The sequence below is a fragment of the Acipenser ruthenus genome, chromosome 1 (assembly GCF_902713425.1).
Source record: "Acipenser ruthenus chromosome 1, fAciRut3.2 maternal haplotype, whole genome shotgun sequence".
Classification (NCBI taxonomy): domain Eukaryota; kingdom Metazoa; phylum Chordata; class Actinopteri; order Acipenseriformes; family Acipenseridae; genus Acipenser; species Acipenser ruthenus.
In genome coordinates, this window is record NC_081189.1 from 54,446,378 (window position 1) to 54,466,324 (window position 19,947).

Here is a 19,947-nt window from a genome sequence, read left to right on the forward strand (position 1 = left end):
TGGTTCGGTATTATGTACATATATTGTTTAATACGTTCAGTTTTCCTTTTCCACAGGCAGGTCTTTTGCGTTTAATACGTGCAGTTTAATACATACAGTACCGTTTTATTAGGTATAGTTTTCCTGTTCCACAGGCAAATATTTTGCACAAATGAGGTACATCCGGGACAGTAAATGACAGTCACAGTGGCATTTGTGACGTCAGGCAGGGAAAACAGTTGCTGTTTACTTTTATTCTTTATTATTGTTTTTGTTGGCACAGCCGTTGTACAGTTTAAACGTATAACGTATACAAATTTAATTACATTTAATAAAAATATAAATTCGTAAAATGGTCCTACTTATTACATTGGACGGCCCACAAGGGTGTGTTTTGTACAAAGAATAAACTCTCGTTCTTTGGCAGTTAAGCATTCTTGTATTGTTTATATTTAAGGTACTTATGTTTGCAGTTACATACAGCATTTCGAATTGTGTTTCGTTTAAAAGTACTGATTTCCATTGTCCCTTGGAGTCCGTTATAAGTGGAGTGCACCAGTAATAATAATAATGATAATAATATGAAAGGTTTTGTCAGTTCGAATACAATAATAAGATTCTACTGCTGCTGGGAACTTAAGGGGACACTAAGCCCTCTGCCTTTTTTTCTGTCTCCCCATTTTCTTTGCCCACCTGGTGCCACTGATTTGTATGCAGCATCCCTTTCGTTTAGCAGTTTCGCCCAGTTCACTGTTTATTCCACTTTCACAGTTGTTCAGGACCTCAAATAACATTTTCTTTCAGTATTTTTGCTTTAATCAGTTTAGCATCATTTTTTGTCAGTTCAACACAGAGTGATTTAACAGACGCTTTGAAACTCAAAAACTTTGTCAGTATTTTTTATTAAAAGGTTTGTTAGTGTTTGCACATGAAAACAGCCCTGGACATCTAAACACAGAGACTAAGTAGGAAGCTGTGGTTATCCCTACTGAGGGCTGTCAGAATCAATCAATAACTTTTGGGTTGCCATATTAAAATTATTAAGGTATGTTAATATGAACTGTCTATATGCAGCAAAGTGTGCTATGGGGTCCCTGCATAGTGATGAAACAGCAGACACTTTTCATTTTTTTTTTTTTTTTCTTTTGTCGGTATCGTTTGGTTTGGTTTTGGTTTGTAAAAAGCATAACCGTTGCATCCCTACTAATGAGGCTACAATAGCAAATCAGTAAATATCAATAAAGACTGGATCAAAAACATAAAACCGTTTTCAAATCACCCCCTTATTTTTCCAGTCAGCGAACCATACTTACAACAGTATTAGAGCTGTCAGAAAGCTACCTCGTCCAAACTTACATATGATACAGTATGCTAATTTATGGAGTGTTTTTAATTCATGTTATGCCAGTTGTTTTTCCTTGCTTTCCATTTTCACTATCAATTATACTAATATCTAAAATGCTTAAATTCTATGTAAATATGTAAAATGCTAGTTATCAAATAAGTTACAATAATTGTAATACTCATACTTGTAATTCTTCCAGTCCTGGATTGAAATGGACTATAAGAGCAACAAGTTAATACTGTGGGTTAGATTGAACACTGCCTGTTTTATAAAACATTTTTCGTTTGTGTAGGCTGTAAAACACACACATGCACACACTCCTTAATGGATGGACCCCAGTCACATTTCTACTTTTTCTTATATTCTCATCTCTGCCTGCTGCCAAGTGCTGGTCCATGTAAATTACTGTACAGTTTGTTTTATAATCTTATACATTTTATTATGTTTTTGTTCTTGTGAGTGTGTCTGGAAATTCCTCTCAGGGAAGCCATACAGTAATGAGTGAGAAATGAGAAGAAAAAAAAAACAGCAAGAGAAATAAAAAATAAAGCTGCAGGTTTCAATACTCCTTTTACACATCTAACTGTATCTTACAGATGATCTGAAAAAAAAGCTTTGCTATGTCAGCATGCACTGTGGACTGTAAGGAGTGACCCATTGCTATAACTTTGTGGGGTTTGTTCTGAAATTAAGTGTTATCCCTACCCAACAACAAACCTTCACTATACCAGACTTTAGAACAAATCTCTAAGCTATTTAGTTTTTGCAGTCAATAGAATTTTTAGCCCAATGCTAGTTCTTTTAGATTTACCAAAGAGAAACTGCTCTGCTCCATTTGGTTTCATGTGGCAAATTGTAGTCTGTCCAGCAACAGTCATTCACCTCTTAATATTTCAGTTTAATATAGTGTTAATGAATGGGGCTACAAAATGGGTAATGGGTGAGCAAAGCTGGAAAAGGTTCTTAGCTATTTATCCATTTTATCTAGAACCACAGACCACAGTGTAATGCTTGCATGAAATGTCAATAACAGTTTTCTATGCTGCCTATCTAATAGACAGTTACATTACTCTGGGGAGTATTACATTTTTGAACGCTGAATATATGGGCTAGGGAGATATCATGATTGACTGAAGTGCCAGACAATGACAGACAAGCAGGGAGAGAGGAAGCGAGGGAAGGAGGCCAGGGAGAAAATAAAAGGTATGGAGGACACAGGGGGCAGAGGTAATATACAATAATATTACCATCATATATTGACCTCAGAGGGACTAGCAAGTCTCTGTTGGCATGCCATGCTTGAGCACAGAAGACACACTCAGAAGTACAACACAGATCTACAGGTAAAGACTCACATAGTTGTCTGCGCGAAGGTACAGGAGCACTTCCATAAGCCGTGCCCTGTAAATAAAACACATTCTTTGGAGCAAGGGATGCCAGTATCATCAGTGACAGACAGAATTGACAGTCAAGAAGAGAATAAATGTAATGAAAATACACAACAGTTGTACCATAACCCAAGCAATTGACATTTTGTAAGGTCTGTGGGCAGATTTTTTTTTACACTCAACTAATTGTTGCATTTATTCCAAATTTTGCAAAAGAAGATCAGGATTTAGTGGTATTATGTCACCACACAAAGAGTTGCTGTTTAAACCAGTTCTGCATTTAAAGCCAAAGCTTACTCCTGCTCTGATCAGCCATCTTATACATGGTAAGAAATACTGACAAAACTTTAAGGGCTATTTTAAGTTTTGTTAAGGGCAATTTCTTTAAACCCTGTTTTAATTAATAAAACTCTCATATCAAATTCTTGTACATCACCAGCTCAGTCGGCTACTCTGGATAAATTGGCAAATGTGACATTGTTTATCAATATGTTTATTAGCGCTATTATATATTTATTAAAAATACACAACTCTATACCGATTTTCAAAATATTTGGTGTCTCTGAATCTACAGTTACATTGATAATAGTATCTCTGACAAGACAAACTTCCACAGGTTTTGCTGCAGTTCACCCACTCTCAACACCGGTGAATCCACTGCTTCAGCGGTGACGCACTGGTGAATTTAACTACAGTTTGTTGAGCAACTCCTGGTGAATTTAACAACGGTTTTGTGAATCCACTTTATATCAGTGCATTATTATTTTTATTTTATTTTTATTTTTATTTCTTAGCAGATGCCGTTATCCATGGCGACTTACAATTGTTACAAGATATCACATTATTGTGCATGCAGTGGTGAATTTAACAATGGACTTGTATAAATTGCATCTTTTGATTGGACGGTCCCATTATTTTGTTGTGCTTTATACCAGCCATTCAGCACTTTTCATTTTGTATTAGGTCCAATCAGAAGTCACAGCCCAGTGAAAGGGGTGGAGTTTGAGCAGACACTGCTAGACCTCCTCTTCCCGCCCACCTCAGCGCGTCGCCGCCCATTACCCGCGATAACAACTGCGCTGTGTTTACTCTTTTTCTTTTCAACAGCCTACATCGCTTTGCGAATGTAGTCTGCTTTTCTAACCGTACAGCAGTCACTCTTTTGTGTTTTCCTCTGCTACTGCAAAAAAAAGACGCATGATCCTCCACCGGACTACAGCTCTGCCGCGCCCTGCTGTGGTTGACTCCACTGGATTGTCTCAGCCCGTCCTCTCGGTGCGCTTAAAAATTCAGTTGACCCGCGTTGCCGTGGTGCCTGTTCTATTTACCCTCACAGCTTTGCTGTTGTGTGTGTGTATGTGTGGTTTTCTTTTATTGCCTTGCAGTTTAAAAAAAAAAAGAAATGTAATTCCTCCACTGGGACCCAGCTCTGCTGCGCCCCGCTGTTGAGTTGAATCTGCCAGCTTGTTTCAGCCGCCTACTCGGCGCACTGGTAAAAAAAATCAGTTACCTGCGTTGCCGTGTAGACGCGTTGCCATGTTATTTTACCCTCATAGCTTGTTGTTGTGTGTGGGTGCATGTATTTTCTTCTTTACTGCCACCTACTCGGCGTGCTGGTTAAAAAAAATAAATAATAATAATAAAACAGTTAGTACCCGTGTTGCCATGGTGACTTCTATTTACAATCACAGCTTTATTACTGTTATGTGTGTATGTGTTTTTTTTCTTTTACTGCCTTGCATATGGTATCGTGTCTTTTATTTAAAGAAGAACCGCACACATTGGAGGGATATATTAAAATGGATGTGCGTCTGGGCAGATATATTGATGATTTGCACATACGTCACCAAATCACGTGACTTAAGTGTGGTCGGCCATTTTGGACGTCAAAAAGCTTTGGATGTCCTATTGACAACCTGCGAAGATGTAGAACTTTTTTTTAAAACACTGTTTTTTTTCAACTCATGCAGTCCGAAAAACCATATTTGACATTGTCCGATGAAGTCAGTCATCTCAGAGGTGAACATCGAGATAGATACATCGAGAAAATTCTGCTCTCCGGGATTCAAAATAATGTGTATCTCTGAGGATGTCAAGTGTGACAGTATTACAACCCTGCCTGACTTTACGCATCACGATATATATATCACTATGTAATAAACAACATCTCCTCGTAGACCGGTCAAGATCTCAAGGCATACAAAAGCCTTGATGCATACCTGTATTTCATATCAGGATGGGTGACATGTTTGCATCAGTGGCTAATACCAGGGGGGCGTGTCTGTCATCTTATCATGGCTAAGGTAATCACGTCTCAATTTCACTTGATAAACTAGCAATGACAGTGACATCACTAATATAGCCAAAGGAAATATAAGAACAGAATTACAAAGAAGAATTCAGAGGTTTTTGTTGTTGTAGTTTGTTATGTTTTTAAGTTATACGAATTATAGGGTGACATTGTTGTGTAAGAATCCCACCTTTCTGAGGGTGTGCGCTTTATTTAAAATACAAATGAAAATAATATTGCTTACTGATAGAGTTGCCACCAGGCCCCACAATCCAGGGACACTTCGAGACAGAACAGGATTTTAAAAAGACTACTTAACTGAGAGAAAAGAACGTGTTAATTAGCTCTGATACCTTCGATCAAATTAATGATGGTGCTTAATTAACATGCACGGCAAACAATGGTATAATTATAATAATAATGAATACAATATATTACTTTTCATGTATTTCATTATTATTAATTATAATAATAATATTTAATTTGTTTATTTGCAGACAATAATACGTAAAAGTTGCTTACTTTCTGTTTGTTAATAATAAATCGCTAAAACGTACAATTACTCTCCCAATCGGTAACATTGCTCAGCTGTTCGAAGGCAGTATGTTGAACTGATTAGAATGACTTGTTTGTTGCGCACAGTAATTCAGCAATAGGATTCATTTTAGCAAAGGTGTCGGGCTAATTAACACGTTAATTTATTTAAATTTAGCAGCAAGTTTAAAATCCCGTTCTGTCTCAATGTCCCGGGATTGTTGGGCCAGGTGACAACCCTACTTACTGATAGCAAGTCTGCCTATTTCCCTTGCATTAAACTGCTTAAAGATTCAGGGCCACCAGACTCAAGTGAAAGCTAATAAGTGTAATTTAGCTAGGGCAATTCATTATTTATGTATTTATTTATTGCTCCTTACCTTGAATTAACCTTTTTGTTATTGATGTGGTTGCACAACGTAATGGCCTCCAGATCACGTTTTAACAAGGTTATTTTCCACATCGACGAGGAAATATTAAACTATTTAATTAATTTATCTGTGTAACGCATGTTTTACATTTATAAAACTTGTTTGGGCTCTCCTCTGTACCACCTACTACAACATCTTTTTTGTATTTTAGTTTTTTAAAACACTGGTAAACAGGCTGTCAGTATGCCATCTGAAGGTTTTTGACCTCCAAAATGGCCGACAAGCTGCTGGCATGTGACTTGTGACATCAGGTGCAAATCATGAATAGGATTTGGATTCGGTTCACCGAATCCTAAGTATTCGGCCGAATCCGAACCCTGCTCGTTTGCTGTATTTGGGCCGAATCCGAATACTGGATTTGGTGCATCCCTACCGAGAACGCTAGGCGTCTCGGCAGGTAGCTGCAATGCTCCCCTCCTGTACTGTGGTACCGGAGAGAACGAGATGCTGACGTTCTTAAAATAAGGTATTACAAAACATGCATCACATGAAGTGTTGTCCTTCCAGCAAGATCTTAAACCAAGGTCTTGTCTATTCTGTGCACTTTAAAGTACACATGTCATGAAAAATAAAATAGCATAAATGAATACAAATAATAGATTATGAAATTGATTTGGTACATCCATCAGGAATAACCCTTTATGAGCCTTTTCCAAGTAATCAATCTCTTTTTTGTCAATTTCAGCCTGATGACTATTATAGTACTGGTATTTTTTTTATTATCAAGTAATGTATTTTGAAGTTAGCACTGCTTTGTGACCGTTTGTGTGTAGATGGAATGCAGTCAACCCTGTATAACAGACCACTGAAATAGAAGTATCATCTGTAGTGCAACACTCACTGACTCACTTATACACTTATAGTTATTTACCTGTCTAAAGCGCACTTGAAGGGGTCCTTTTAAATGTAATGGGTACATCCATAGTATTTTTTTTTTTTTAATAGATGCCATAAATTAATAAAACAACTTGCAAGCAACTTGAGAACCACCTAATGGATTACACTGAAGAATCAACAGTTCCAGTAAATACAAAATAAAAAAGGATTTACATAGCCAGCACACAAAAAGTATAGGGATTCACAATGGTTCTCATGCATGTCTCTGTACAATCAAATAGGATGAGTAACAATGGTACTACTCTTCCTTATGTTCATCTGGTGGGTAAATTTAATGAGCTTTCAGCAACACGTAGAGATAAACCATTAAAAGAAACTTGTTTACAGATAAGAAGGAAACAGAAACACTGTAAATCCAAAGTATATGACTTATAATTATATTAGAACATTTATTGTCTTCTGTTTTATTATATTTGTTTTACAACATTTATAAATAACAAGAAACAAGTGGATATAAGCAGATGTTTCTTTTTTTTAATTTAGTGGTTGCCAATTATTTTTATTTTTTTCTCCCCAATTTAGTAATATCAAATTATTTTTTTAGGCTCAGCCCTCCGCTACCACCCCTCGCTGACTCGGGAGCGGCGAAGACGAGTACACGCTGTCCTCCGAAGCATGTGTCATCAGTCGACCGCTTTTTTACACACTGCAGACTCACCATGCAGCCACCCAGAGCTACAGCATCGGAGGACAACGCAGCCCTGGGCAGCTTACAGGCAAGCCCACAGGCGCCCGGCCAGACCACAGGGGTCGCTGGTGCGTGGTGAGCCGAGGACACCCTGGCCGACCTAGTCCACCCTCCCCCCTGGAAGCTCCCGTCCTCGGTCAGCAAAGGAATAGCCTGGACTCGAACTGGCGACGTCCAGACTACAGGGCACACATCCTGCACTCCACGTGGAGCGCCTTTACTGGATGCGCCATTCGGGAGCCCCGATATATGCAAATGTTTCATGAACAACATTTGAATCAGTTCATTTCAAGATTTCAAGTTAGCTATAACATTTTATAAGTAACTTGAACTCTGCAACTGTTTAAGAACTGAAAACAATTAAAAAGGTTTAATTAAGCTAATTATTAGTTCAATTCAGCTAAAAAATGTGTAAACTAAATCACTCAGGTGAAACAATCAGTGCGTTTACATGAGCATAAGAATTCCGATATTTTTCGGAAAACTAATTCCGATATCAAAAGTCATGTAAACACAGTTTTCAGAGAATTTATCGGAATATTCCTTAGGTCAGTTTTCGGAAAACAGCATCTAGAAATCTCTGATTCAATTCTGAAAATGAACCAAATGTATATCATGTAAACACACTTTTCGGAAAACTTTGACCTTCATTCCTGCACGTGGTTTTAGAAAACAGAGAAAATAATAATAATATGTAGTCAGTCTGCATGGATCCATATTTGCTCCGTTGAATCGTATTTTGTCATATACTTGTACTTGCTAGAACCGAAGTCATTGTATTTTATCTTGCTCTTATATTAATACTTGTATTGTGATTCTTGAAATGTTTTTTTGTTTACGACTGTAAGTCGCCCTGGATAAGGGTGTCTGCTAAGAAATAAATAATAATAATAATAATAATAATAATAATAATAATAATAAGTTAGGGATAAAGTAATATTTGTCCGTATGTATTTTTTTAATAGCCCATACTGAAGCAGCACATGTTTTCCAGCTTTAAAATTACGTGATAATTTAAAATAAAGTCTGCAATTGAAACTGGTAATATAGAACAGGATGAGCTGTTGGAAAGGCTGATTGCACTTTGTGGGGAATCTGACAAGAGGTATAGGATAGTAATCTTTGAATTTAAGACCTAACACTCCGATAAAGCACTTGTTATTGGATTGGTCTCTGTTCTATCGCAGAGAAAATGTCCGGTCTGTTCAAATCGTACTTTAAGGTACTATTTTGCATGCGAAAATATCCTGCTTTTTCCGAAAAATTAAATCCATGTATACAGTTGAATTCTAATTAGACTTTCTATCGTTAATCATGTAAACACAGAAAAGTGACGTTTTAAGAAAATCAGTTTTCTGATTCAGTTTTCTGAAAACATTCGTTTTCGAAAACACTTTGTCATGTAAACGTACTGATTGTCTTATAAATTGCTCAAACATCAATATTTTTCAACAAAACTTTCAGGAAGTATTGTAAGGTCCCTGAGGACATAGAATAACAAGTTTGTATACACATCTATCTCTTTGAAAGCACTAAGCAGAATACATAATAATAAAACACTTAACGTAAAAAATAAAAAATAATAATAATATATAGTGTTGAAAAAAAAGAGAAGTTATGGTTTCTGAAGTAACAATGTTTCCCAGAGTGTCCTGAAAACAATGGCACCAATTCCAAGATGCTGCTGGAAAAAATAGATTTTTAGTGAATTTTTATAGGAAGAGAGTCAAATACAGCCAAAAAAAACCTTAGTTCTGGGGGAGAATCCTACTGAAAGATGCTTGGTCATTAAAGGGTTAAAAAGCCACAATATATTTATATTATGTTGTCTTTGTGGTAAGGTATTCTTTTACAGCAGCTATCATTAATTAAGGTCTCTTTTTGTAGATACCCAAAATAAGAATGCTTTTACATTTCTAAAATAACTTCTTATCAGCCTACAATCTCATATGATACACATATGATTGATCACGATATCCATAATAAAATAAAAAATGAACTAGAACAGATTTTTACAGCTCAGTACACCCTTCAGTGAGTGCAGGCGGGGTGCAAGAGAGAGATACTTTTTTTTTTTTTTTTTGAGAGCCACGGGTGAAAGCAAAGTAATGCATTATATTGTTGGTGCATATGGGATGGCAGATGTGTGGCCAGTGTCTAGATCTAAGGTTAGGGCTAAGGTTAGGGTTAGAGTTAGGGTTATGGGATGGCAGATGTTTGGGCCAATTCTTTAGAGCTTTATGGCTTCAGCTCAGGTGGGAATATTTTAAATATTTTGTGGAAATGGGACAGTACAGTTGAGGAATTTCATTCTGAAGCACGCTGAAAATGAAATGAATACCATAATTGAAAAAATAAACATTTCCATATTTTATGCATCACTTTAACCACTGACATTTAAAAGGTACCATGTGGAATAATGAGACACAAACTACAAATCAGACTCCTGTAAGACCCATGTTTTCATAAAATCTAATTAAATATTTTAAAAAATATTAGGAATATTGAAAGGATAGTGTATCTATATTCTAATAGTTAATTTCTTACCTGATTAATATCCTATGGTCTGTGTTCTGTTTGATTATTATATCATTATTTTCAGTGCTTACAAACTATTTCTGCAGAAATTGCTTTTGAAAAGATTCCTCATGACTGACTGTAAGGAAGTGTTACACAGTGTACAATGCTTCTTCTAGGGGCTTCAGTGCACCCCACAATGCTATCATGATTCCAATTCGGTGTTGGGGAATGTTTTCAGAAGCAACTTTTGCTGGGATAGTTAGCAAGCTTGTCAGATTATCTAATCGGCAACAACAATAGAGAATAATACAGTACACACATTATAGTAAAATTAGGACCAAGTATTATCTTATTACAGAAAAGTTTGATTATCCAGATATGTCAGTATTTGTAATGCAACCTGATCATCAGAACAAAACATGTGTTGTTAAGGGAGGTGGAGGGTAGGATTACAACTGGGATTGCGACGGCAATGCCAGGTGAGTTTCCCTGAGATTTATATAACATACGAGGAAGTGATCTGCTCATTCAATAATGCTAATAAGAGAGCAGTCATTTAGTGCAGTGGTCGGCTACGTTGAGGTTGCTGACCCCTGCACTAAACAGCTTTCAAGTGAAAGGGTTGAATACCTATTGTAAATATGATAAACATTTATAGTCATACTACAAAAAAACCTCTTCAAATTCAGGTAGAGTTTTTACAACCGTCAAACAATAAAACTGATCACTTTCTGAAACTTCCTGAGATGAGGGATCCAGTATTTACAGTAGACAGTAAGATTGTTCAATGGCAGCTAGTTTATGATGTGAGTAACAGCCCACAGGGGACTGAACTGAGACTCAAGTCATATGACTGAAGCCAGACTTAAAAAACAATTCTACATAGAGAAGAGAGAAGGGGATTTAGGCGACATGATTGCTACATTGTGCTATCTGTGTTAAAGGTCCTGTGATACAGCACAGTCTTACTGAAGTGACAGTTCTATCAGACATTTCTCACCATAAGGCTCTGATTTAAGCATTCACTTTATAATATCAAATGTGAAGTTCAGGCCATTCCTAAGACATTTATTTTTCGAAACATCGAGGAGAAGGGTCAAGAATAAGCCTATCGCTTGTATTTCCTGTCACCTTTTGAATTACACACACAGCTCTGTGTTCTGAAATCTGAGAAGTATACTCTGGAAGCAAGACCTTTCTGCAATGCAGGATTGCATTTATTATTGTTTTATACTCACCCTATTTTGTGCCACATGGATTTAGCCCTAGTTGTTCACCAGGTTGCATGTAGGCGGCACCTTGGCTTACAGTATTTTTTTTTTTTTTTTTACATTTTGTTTAATGGCTTAAGGAGCTATATAAACAAATGCAAATTTGTGTAGACCTGAGATGTGCAAAGTTTGCTAAGTTTTTATTCTCCTTTAAAACTAAATTACTACCTTGGACTAAAATGGGAATTTAATTTTAAAGTTTAGTGATTCAAATAGTTGCTAAATAGCACTAGAATAAACACATCTAAGAGAAAAAAAATGTAAAATATATACTGGTACAAATATTGTTTAGGTACAGTAGAAAGATATGAAAGTTACTATTCACAACACTTAAAAGACTGTTATGGGATGTTTTGTTCAGCACTGTTTAATCGAAGAGAATGTTTAGAAACAGGCCTTAGTTATGAAAAGAGCCCATGAATACATACATAATGAGGTTCATAAAATAAATGAGGTCAAAGAAAAGGTAGCAGTGTGGAGTAGTGGTTAGGGCTCTGGACTCTTGACCGGAGGGTTGTTGGTTTAATCCCTGGTGGGGGACACTGCTGCTGTACCCTTGAGCAAGGTACTTTACCTAGACTGCTCTAGTAAAAACCCAACTGTATAATTGGATAATTGTATGTAAAAAAATAATGTGATATTTTGTAACAATTGTAAGTCGCCCTGGATAAGGGCATCTGCTAAGTAATAAATAATAATAACTATAAATCCCTTTTTGATCAAAAGTATGATATATATTTTAATGGAGGTGTAAGAACTTTACAAACTTAGATCACAATGTAGTGGCCACTACTAAAAATGTTTATGAAACATTCAAAATATCCACTTTTCCCAGGGTTGTAGACACCACTGGGTTTGGACTCGGAGTTTCCATGATGTGGTGTTTGTTTTTTATCATCATAGTATGGACCCATTATGTGCACAATACAAAATCACAGGAAAATGTATTTTTGTTTCTATCCTTCTTATAACAGTAATCTGTCAAAAAGCAGCATGAGACAGGGTTGTTACCAATTGAAGGATTGCCTTGTATCTGCAGCTGTTTGCTCAGGCTTGTTAAAGTTACCTTGCCTAATGCTGATAATTAAGGTTTGTAGACAGAGTTGGATGGCTAAGGTGCTTTTGGGATGGAATATTGTATGATTTATCCCAGGCCAGTATTTTTATGGACATGAGGTTGGGGCTTCCACAGTGGGGTTTAGGCACATTGTTTGGACAATACAAGAAAAGCTTTTACAGCTTTTACAGCCATTAACTTGCTGTTTTCAATTATGGATGTATTGAGGATTTTAGTCAATTAAATGATCAACTAAAGTTAATTAAAAAAAAGAGACTTCAGGTTGGACTCAAACCAAGATGGCGACATGCCTTACAGATTGCACACTGCCAGCCCAAATTACATTAAAAATACAGGTTTTGCTTCAACGGAGGGGATTTTTATCACTTTTGTTAAATGGAGACCCCAGAGAAAAGGGATGCATCTACATTGGACCCCAACATCCACTCTCCTTCGACTAAAACTAAATGTAAAAAAATGAGAAAACTCTTTCCAGAACTTGACCCTACAGGTTCAAACACAGATTTTTCAACTGATCTATGTGAGAGACCCCAAGGGAAAAAACAAAACAAACATAGCTGTCTGATTCCTAGCTAATGTTGTTGAAGGGCAGGGGTGTAATTTCAGAACAATTCTGGGGGGGGCAAAGTTGTATCAACATTGAACATTCTCTGTCCCAAATAGCATCATGAATGAGAAAAAACATGCAGTAATTAGGCCAGTTTACAACGAGATCATGTGCTTCGCTTTGTCAACATCGTTCTTATTTTAAAATAAATTATACAGAATGTGCAATGCAAGTATTTTTAAAGCACGGCACTGATTTATAACAAACTCGTAATGTATTGCATTGATTTTCATGTATAACATTGCCTACTAGAGTGTATCTAAGAATGTACTGTAATGTACCACCTTAAGTATTATTTTCTGCTGATCCACTGTGAAAAAGACAACGCTGAGTTTATAGAACAGCTATGCAAAACCGAAAATGCACAGCACAGCCCTACACATGCCTAAATCTTGTTCTCAAATCTATGGTACCTTTTCTTTTAGAGCATGTATACATAATTGTACCTGGGCATAAGCAATGTTAATAGTTTCTTCCGCAAGTGAATCCATCCTTGTTTCGCTGTGTTTAATTTCTTCCATTTTCCACCTGCTGTGACAAACATATCTGGCATTTCCCTTTTACTCATTATGATGTTAGTAATATTATATTATTATAGAAATAATAGAATGCAATGTGTTTCTGTGTTATCTTTTACATTCTTAAAATCATCTCAAAGTCCTACAAGCTTTACATGGTAAACACACACACACACATATATATATATATATATATATATATATATATATATATATATATATATATATATATATATATATATATATATATATATATATATTGTAAGATAGCGGGTTGTGAGAGACAGCAGGGAGGGGGTTAAAACCTCCCTGCGAGAGAGAAAACATGTGAGAATGCACCTTTTTGTTTGATTTGTGTTGCTTTATTGTTTCATTTAATTTTCTAATTGATTTGTTAATTGCTTTATTCTTTAGTTCAATTGTTTATTATTAATGATCATCCGCACCTGGGCGTTATTGGGGAATTAGACCCAGGTGCGGGGTTTAAAAGGAGAGCAGGCAGTGTGCTCGAGGCTGCTGAGTAGAAGGAGGCAGAAGAGGTGCTCTGTCTCCGAGTAGCCAGAGAGAAAAAAAGTAAGTGCGGTGTCAAACCTGTGTGTTTAAGTTTGTGGTTTTGAAAGGACGGGAAAACAGCTTAGCTGTCCCGTGTTAGGAAGGGTGTTCCTGAGAGTTGAGTTAGTGCTCCAAGAGGAGTTAGGTGTTTATTTTGTGTGTTTTGTTTTGTTTGTGTTCATTAAAAAAATAGGGCAACCGCGCAAGAAAATCCATTTCAGTGTCCTGGGTCGTATTTTTAAAGGGGCACGAACCCGTGTGAGGTGCAATCCTTTTACAATATATATATATATATATATAATGTATATAAAACAAGACTGAAAGCTACACAAAATGGGTTGCGATACTTGTAACAGACTGGTCAAACAAATAGTCTTGTTATTTAAAAAGCTTTGCCTGAAATGGTAAATAATTCAGCAAGGTGCATATTCAGTCCTCTGAAGATATAAGCTACTGGGAGTAATGATGCTTGAGTAATTTACTGTCCGAGACTGAAGTGTGGGAACATTCACTGCTGTCCTTTAACCACCTCTAACTCTTACAGCATGGCTCATTTAGCTCTTAGTGGCTAGCCCATTTGCAGTAGCGCAGAAGGTGGTCATATCTCATACCAGGCTATGAGTGCATAAATGTCCTGGACATGGAAAAGGCAGGAGGCCCTGTATGGAATTGCAAAACAGATTGCGTTCCACATAGCACAGTTTTTTTTTTTTTGTGCATGGAAACATTGCATATCTAAAAGCTACACCTTGTGTTCACGAGACTTCAGCAGTGAAGATCCCATTTGTGACTTGCACAACTTTCTAAGGCTGTACCAAGCAATTCTTTATTAACAACTGAGAAGTAGCCCTGGCAAGCTTCTCTGACCAAATACAAAAAAAATAAGCATACAGTAAAAGGGGTTTAGAAACCTCTACTTTTTATGTGACACCATTTATTCAACGTTTCAAATTAATAGTTTAGTTTTATAAACAAGGTTATAAAAAATACTAAAACTGCTACAAATTAAAATAAAAAAGCCCTATGAAATAAATACATGAATGAATAAATAAATAAATAAGCCCTTTGCAGCAGTGTTGAGTAGTGGTTAGGGCTCTGGACTCTTGACTGGAGGGTCGTGGGTTCAATCCCAGGTGGGGGACACTGCTGCCGTACCCTTGAGCAAGGTACCTAGATTGCTCCAGTAAAAACCCAACTGTATAAATAGGTAATTGTATGTAAAAATAATGTGTAAAAAAAATAATGTATTTGTAAGTAAAAATAATATGATATCTTGTAACAATTGTAAGTCGCCCTGGCGTCTGCTAAGAAATAAATAATAACCAAGATTTTCCTGTCCTTTAGCAATGAGATGCAATTCATTGTACACTAGCCTTAAGTAGCATCTATTATGGGTTCCAACTAAGGTTTAAAAAAAAAGTCACGTTTGTAATCCAAATGTATTAAATGGCATAGCTGGGAACTATAATAATAATAATAATAATAATAACTATTTTTAAAAACTACCAATTTCAACCCCTTTGTAATTTTATGACGCTTTCAAATTTAAAAAATCTGATTTTAAATATCTTCCACCGTTGAGGAGCTATATAAGATTTTGTCCGAGACACAGTCAGATATCTTATTGAAGTAGTCCAGACTAAGCAAAATATCACAAAGTACACTGCCAAATCTTATGTAAAACCCTTTAACCTTGAAATGAATTAAGTAAAAATGCAGTCCTTTTGATTAAATATTCAATATTCATAGCATTATGAAGAGAAAAGCATGTATATACAAAAGTTGTAGCACTCAATATAACCAATAATAGCAAATCCACAATAACAAAAAAAAGTCTATATGAAAATGAACTATAAGAAAAAACAAAACAGAAAAAATATAGTCTATTGAAAAACGAACTATAAATGGTGATAAAGCAGTAAACCTAATGTAACGGGGTGATGTTCCAAGCTTACCCCCACCCTCGATCACATTATTTACTCAGGAACACGGAGATCTTTAAAATGCAGGAAAACAGCACTTGGTAGTTTTCACAGGTATAAATATTTATTTTGGCACTGGATACTGCACACAAATTGCAACTGACTAGGACAGACTAGCAGGTTGTACCTTCAATGACTGACATTCCACAGACAAGATCACGACTGACCAAATACACTCTCCTCTCCTAAGGAAAGATACAACATCAAATAATCACCAGCCACGCCTACTCCTAACAGGATTCATTATTCAATAAACATTTACATCTGGAATTATTTTATACAAAAATAAACTATTATTTAACATTCATACTTTTACAACACATACATATATTTTACATTACACATGTTTCTTCTCATTTATACGTATTTGTTTAACCTGCATGAATACTGTTTTTGTTTACAAACACGCCAGTTGAATAATGCTGCATCCACACTGGACAGAGCGTCGTGAGCAAAGTCGCTCAATGTCAATCCACACCAGACGCGACTTGGAAACAATCCAAAAGACTGGAAATAAATACATGACCCCGCCTATGCATTCCTATTGGACATACTAGAGATGGGCTGTCCCATTGCAAAAGAGGTCTTATTTGGTTACCACCCTGACCTCCAGCAACTCCGTTGTAAAATAAAGGTTGGACTTGTAAAATTTATAGATCAGTTATTGAACATCCCTATATATCCAACAGTCTTATTGATGTTAACTTTTGTGAAATTCGGGGGGCGTGAACCAGGGCTTCACTATTTCCTAGTATCACCTGTCTATTATCATTGACTCCCTATTTTAATCCAGTCACAGCTTAGCTCTTTCTCTTGCATTAGCTTTTTTCCTCTGCCTCACTTTTTTCACATGCCGCGTGCCTCTGTGTCTTTCATGCAGTCAGAAGGGACCACCGGCCACACTATTCTTTCACAGCTCATGTGCTATATCTTGCCTCATGAAAGAAGACTCGGTCTTACCTCCTCTTTTATCCTCCTGGGACGTGGCCATCACACTCTTAGTGCTCGAGTCCCATAACTAAAAATTATTTGTGTTCTTTCAGATTCTCTTTTCTTCCTTATGTCAAGGCTTCGTATGAGCCATTCAGTGCTCTGAGGGTCGAACCCGGTCGCTAACTGGAATCCAGTCACGAGGCAACGCCTATAACGACTCTCCAAGAAGTCAGAGGACTGTGTTCAGTGGCCCGGAGGCTGATAGGGCCAGCTTTGACTCCATAGGGAAGGCTCTCTCGATTGGAGTCCAGCCCGTCCTTTTCTCTCTCTCTCCCCTGCTCTAGAGGCCGAGCCTCGAATCCTAAGTTGCAAAACACTCCCTTCCTCTCGCTGCCCTGGTTCCCTCCCCGTGAATTGGTAGTAATTGTACAGTTGTAGTCGAAGCATTTTTTTTTTCGTGGTACCAGTAGTCGTAGTAGTCTAATTTGAAGCCTGGTACATTTCCAGCTGTCAGAAGACAGCTGGACAGTAGTATAGTTTAACTGATATTTTCAACAAAATTATTTTATTGTTATACATTTAAATATACAACTTACTGCAATCTCAATTGTGTTTCCTTACAAATTCCTTCTTTGATCCTTTTTGTTTATTAACTTTAAGTATTTTAAAGTGCAACATTATTATTATTATTATTATTATTATTATTATTATTATTATTATTATTATTATTATTATTATGTTGTTGTTGTTGTTGTTGTTAAGCACTACATAATCACCATCTTCATTATTATTATTATTATTATTATTATTATTATTATTATTATTATTATTATTATTAAAATTTGTGTTATTATGCACAGGTGACCACTTTCCTCGTGTTATTATTTACTTTTATTTAGTTTTTTTTTCCTTTTAAAAGAGTCTGGTGAACTTGACAGAAAATGCTTTATAAATGTGGCTCATAATCTTCAAAACTATAAGCTTGGTAATGTTGGGATGTGTCACATAGAATACAAACGTATTGCTGGCTTTGTTTTACAACGTATAAAATAGTAGGATCTCGATAATATTTTTGTTTGTTTGGTGAATCACCACAAAACTTCACATTATGTGTATGTAAAGACCTTCTTCTTGTCACAGATTTGTGCCACAGAACAAAATGTCAGTTTATCAGCTGAGATGATTATTGGTTGTTAGTTATGTTGGAAATTAAATCCTGTGGTTACTTAGTAAAGGCCAGCGACGCAGCATTTGATAGGCTGCACAAAATGAATAATCGGGTTTGTGAGATGATATTAAGACAGGTAATTTCACAAAATAACCTATGGTGCATGGCGAGTGGTTTTTCAAAAATCGTGAAGCAGGAAGTGAGTTTTAGGAAGCACTTGCACACAGAGGAAGAAAAAAATATTCACCTAAAATTAAAAACGCCATAATCCACTCACTGATAACACACTGACCCAACCCGACCCGACCCGAGTCTGAACTATAATATATAAACTACACCCAACCCGAACCCGAGCCCAATGGGACTTATTGTCGAGTCCCGTCAGGCTCGGGTCGGGTAGCAAGGCTATAATCTACAGGTGTTAGGCATTAGCTTTTATAAAATGTAATTTGCAGTTGAATTACTGGGATGTACATTTGTAATTGCACTACATTTGTATCCTAATTAAGCCATCTGTTGGGACCAGCAAATAGACCCAGTTACTGTCACACTGACTCCCTGTTTGTTGCAAATATCAGATTTGAGAAATGTAAATGTATTGCTCAAAGGCAATATTTGTTCTAATATCAGCAGAACAATAATATTGAACAAAATGCATTTGCTATGTTATTGTGACCCAGTGTTTTCACAGCTAAAATCTTTAAATTAATGGCATTCTTTTTTCAAATATTTTGTAGTCTTTATCTAGCCAATGCCTCTGTTGTAATTGACAATCAGAGTTGGCATTGCCACATCTTGCTTCAGCAAGTTATTTCCCTTCAGGGCACTGCAAATGTGTGATAACAAATGATGCATTTGGGCATCATACATAGTTTCTCATGCTGTCTGGGAATCAAGATTTTTGAGGTGTTAAGAACAAATAAGGAAATGACAGACAACTTTTCCAATTCTATTAAATACAGAATGGGACTGGAAGAGCAGAACATGTGTTCTGTATGTGATTCAAGGTATTTTATAGCACAATTCCATGTTTAGCTGAAGGTTTTAATGTCTAAAAGGAGAAAAACAATTACAAAACAATAAATAATTTAATTCAAGTGCACTTAGGTACTCCAAAATAGGTTTTTTCTAACATCAAGAAGTGCTCTTCTCTTTTCAGAAAAAAGTGATATAATGATACTTTGGAGTAAATGTCTTTGTGACTTCCCCCACTGTGTTCTAGAAATGATATAAGTAAGCAATAAGACCCAACACTGAGGGCATTACCAGGCATTATACAACCGCTTGGGTAATGGAGCCTGAGACGAAGTCGAGTGCGCTATTACACCCAACCGGTCGTATAATGCCTGGTAATGCCCGATGTGGAGGTTCTTATTACTTATATACTTCAATGTTACAGCTATATTTTTTATTGATTTTAACTGAATTTATATAGGTTTTCCTTTTTTTAACGTGTCTTATTATTATTATTATTATTATTATTATTATTATTATTATTAATAAATCATTACTACTATTATTATTAGTGCGCAGGACAAAGATTGGAAATAATAATAATAATAATAATAATAATAACAATTAGTCTTTTCCTTGGTGATTGATTTGAATATTTCCATATATCGAACAGTCATTAAAAATGCTTCCAGGACAGTTGCCTTGTAATTGAACAGCAGAAGCAGTGTGACCTTCGGAAGAGCTTGATGAAGATGGCGAATAAATGTGGAGTGTTCATATTTAAAATATTAGAAGACTTTACTTTTGTCAGA

General features: G+C 36.2%; 1 protein-coding gene across 2 annotated transcripts in view; it reads right to left on the reverse strand.

Annotated features, from left to right (window-relative positions):
* The window catches only part of LOC117420735 (serine-rich coiled-coil domain-containing protein 1-like), a 651,306-nt gene that overhangs the window by 127,195 nt on the left and 504,164 nt on the right, over window positions 1-19,947 (reverse strand). The window contains exon 9 of one of the 2 annotated variants that reach the window (XM_034034306.3): window positions 2,680-2,725. The exons of the other annotated variant lie outside the window; for it this stretch is intronic. Coding sequence (XP_033890197.2) covers window positions 2,680-2,725 — 46 coding nt within the window. The remainder of the gene's footprint in view (window positions 1-2,679; window positions 2,726-19,947) is intronic. 2 annotated transcript variants of the gene reach the window in all.